Below are 1,791 nucleotides of genomic sequence, written 5' to 3'. Positions count from 1 at the left end.
GGATGTGGGGGACCCCAAAAGTGTGAGAAGAAACCCCAGAAAAGGGACACTGAGAAACCAAGAGCCCAAAGGGACGTGGGGACCCCAAAAAGGGACGTGGGGGACCCAAAAAAGGGACGTGGGGGACCCAAAAAAGGGATCTGGGGGGTCCTAAAGGGACCTGAAGACCCCAAATGGATGCGTAGACCTCAAAGAGGGCCAGAGAACCTCCTGGGGTGCAACAAGCACTCACTAATTCTTATATTTGACGAAGAACTCCTCCGATTCCGTGAACTGCCCCGACGGGAGCTGGCAAGAGATAAAAACAGGGACGTTAACGGCGTCCAAAAGCCCCTTCCCCAATTTCTGGGGTCATCCCGAGGGTCCCTCACCTCCTTTTTGACCACCCTCATGGACAGGACTTTGTCCACGATGGCCGCGTCCTCTTCGCTGGGATTCTCCTGGAATAAAACGGAGATAAAACGGAGCAAAAACAACCAAGCAGGAGGGGGGACGGAGGTGAAGGAGGGCAAGGAAGACCCCCTACCACAAAAAATTGCATGGAGGGCAACGTTTCGCCCTCTGGCTCCGGCTCTGGGGCTGGGGGTTGTGGGGCAGGGGGCTGCTCGGAACGCACGGGTCCCGTAACGTCCAGCTCTTCATCTTCCTCATCGTCGGTGATTTTGATGTCTAAATCCTCGGTGTATTTCTTGCGTTTGACTTGGCGGTTCGAGCGTCGCTTCTGGGGGAGAGAAGGAAGGGAAAGGGTTTGGGGTTTGGGGGTTTTTGTGGTGTCGGGGGAGAAATGGAGGCGGCGAGGGGAGGAGTTGGGGAGGAGTTTGGGGAGGATGGGGGGAGGAGTTGGGGAGGAGTTGGGGAGGACGAGGGGCAAAAGTTGGGGAGGACGAGGGGCAAAAGTTGGGGAGGACGAGGGGCAAAAGTTGGGGAGGAGTTGGGGAGGATGAGGGACAAAAGTTGGGGAGGACGAGGGGAGAAGTTGGGGAGGAGTTGGGGAGGAGTTGGGGAGGAGTTGGGGAGGACGAGGGGAGGACGAGGGGAGGACGAGGGGAGGATGAGGGCAAAAGTTGGGGAGGACGCGGGGAGAAGTTGGGGAGAAGTTGGGGAGAAGTTGGGGGGGATGGGAGAGGCAAAGATTGGGGTGAACAAGGCTAAAATTTGGGGTCAATGAGGCCTAAAGTTGGGGGTCAACAAGGCCAAAATTTGGGGTCAATGAAGCCAAAATTTGGTGTCCAACAGTTGAGGTCAATAAGGGCCAAAAGTTGGCATCAACAAGGCCAAAATTTGGGGTCATTCTGGTCTGAAGTTTGGGGTCAATGAGGCCCAAATTTTGGGGTCCAATGGTTGAGGTCAGTAAGGCCCAAAGGTTGGCATCCATAAGGCCAATATTTGGGGTCAACGAGGTCAGAATCTGGGGTCAACGGGTCAAATTTTGGGGTCATTCTGGCCTAAAGTTGGGGGTCAACAGAGCCAACATTTGGGGTCCAACAGTTGAGGTCAATAAGAGCCAAAGGCTGGCATTGAGAAGGCCAAAATTTAGGGTCAACGAGACCAAAATTTGGGGTCAACGAGGCCAAAATTTGGGGTCAACGAGGCCAAAAGTTGGGGGTCAGCGAGGCCCAAAGGTTGGCATCCATAAGGCCAATATTTGGGGCCAACGAGGTCAAAATCTGGGGTCAACGAGACCAAAATTTGGGGTCAACGAGGCCAGAATTTGGGGTCATTCTGGCCTAAAGTTGGGGGTCAACGAGGCCCAAAGGTTGGAGGTCAACAGAGACAAAATTTGGGGTCCAA

General features: G+C 54.6%; 1 protein-coding gene across 1 annotated transcript; it reads right to left on the bottom strand.

Moving 5' to 3' along the window:
• Nucleotides 1–141: 141 nt before the first annotated feature.
• LOC104917040 (36.4 kDa proline-rich protein-like) lies at nucleotides 142–1,148 on the bottom strand (the record flags this gene model as incomplete). Its single annotated transcript, XM_010728108.3, has 3 exons — nucleotides 142–288; nucleotides 372–440; nucleotides 527–1,148. Coding segments are annotated over 3 exons (748 nt in total), but the record flags the coding sequence as incomplete, so codon positions are not given.
• Nucleotides 1,149–1,791: the final 643 nt, after the last annotated feature.

Source organism: Meleagris gallopavo, unplaced genomic scaffold (assembly GCF_000146605.3).
Source record: "Meleagris gallopavo isolate NT-WF06-2002-E0010 breed Aviagen turkey brand Nicholas breeding stock unplaced genomic scaffold, Turkey_5.1 ChrUn_random_7180001954123, whole genome shotgun sequence".
Lineage (NCBI taxonomy): Eukaryota > Metazoa > Chordata > Aves > Galliformes > Phasianidae > Meleagris > Meleagris gallopavo.
The sequence above is the reverse complement of the archived record's forward strand: the minus strand, read 5'-3'. Positions and strand labels throughout refer to the sequence as shown.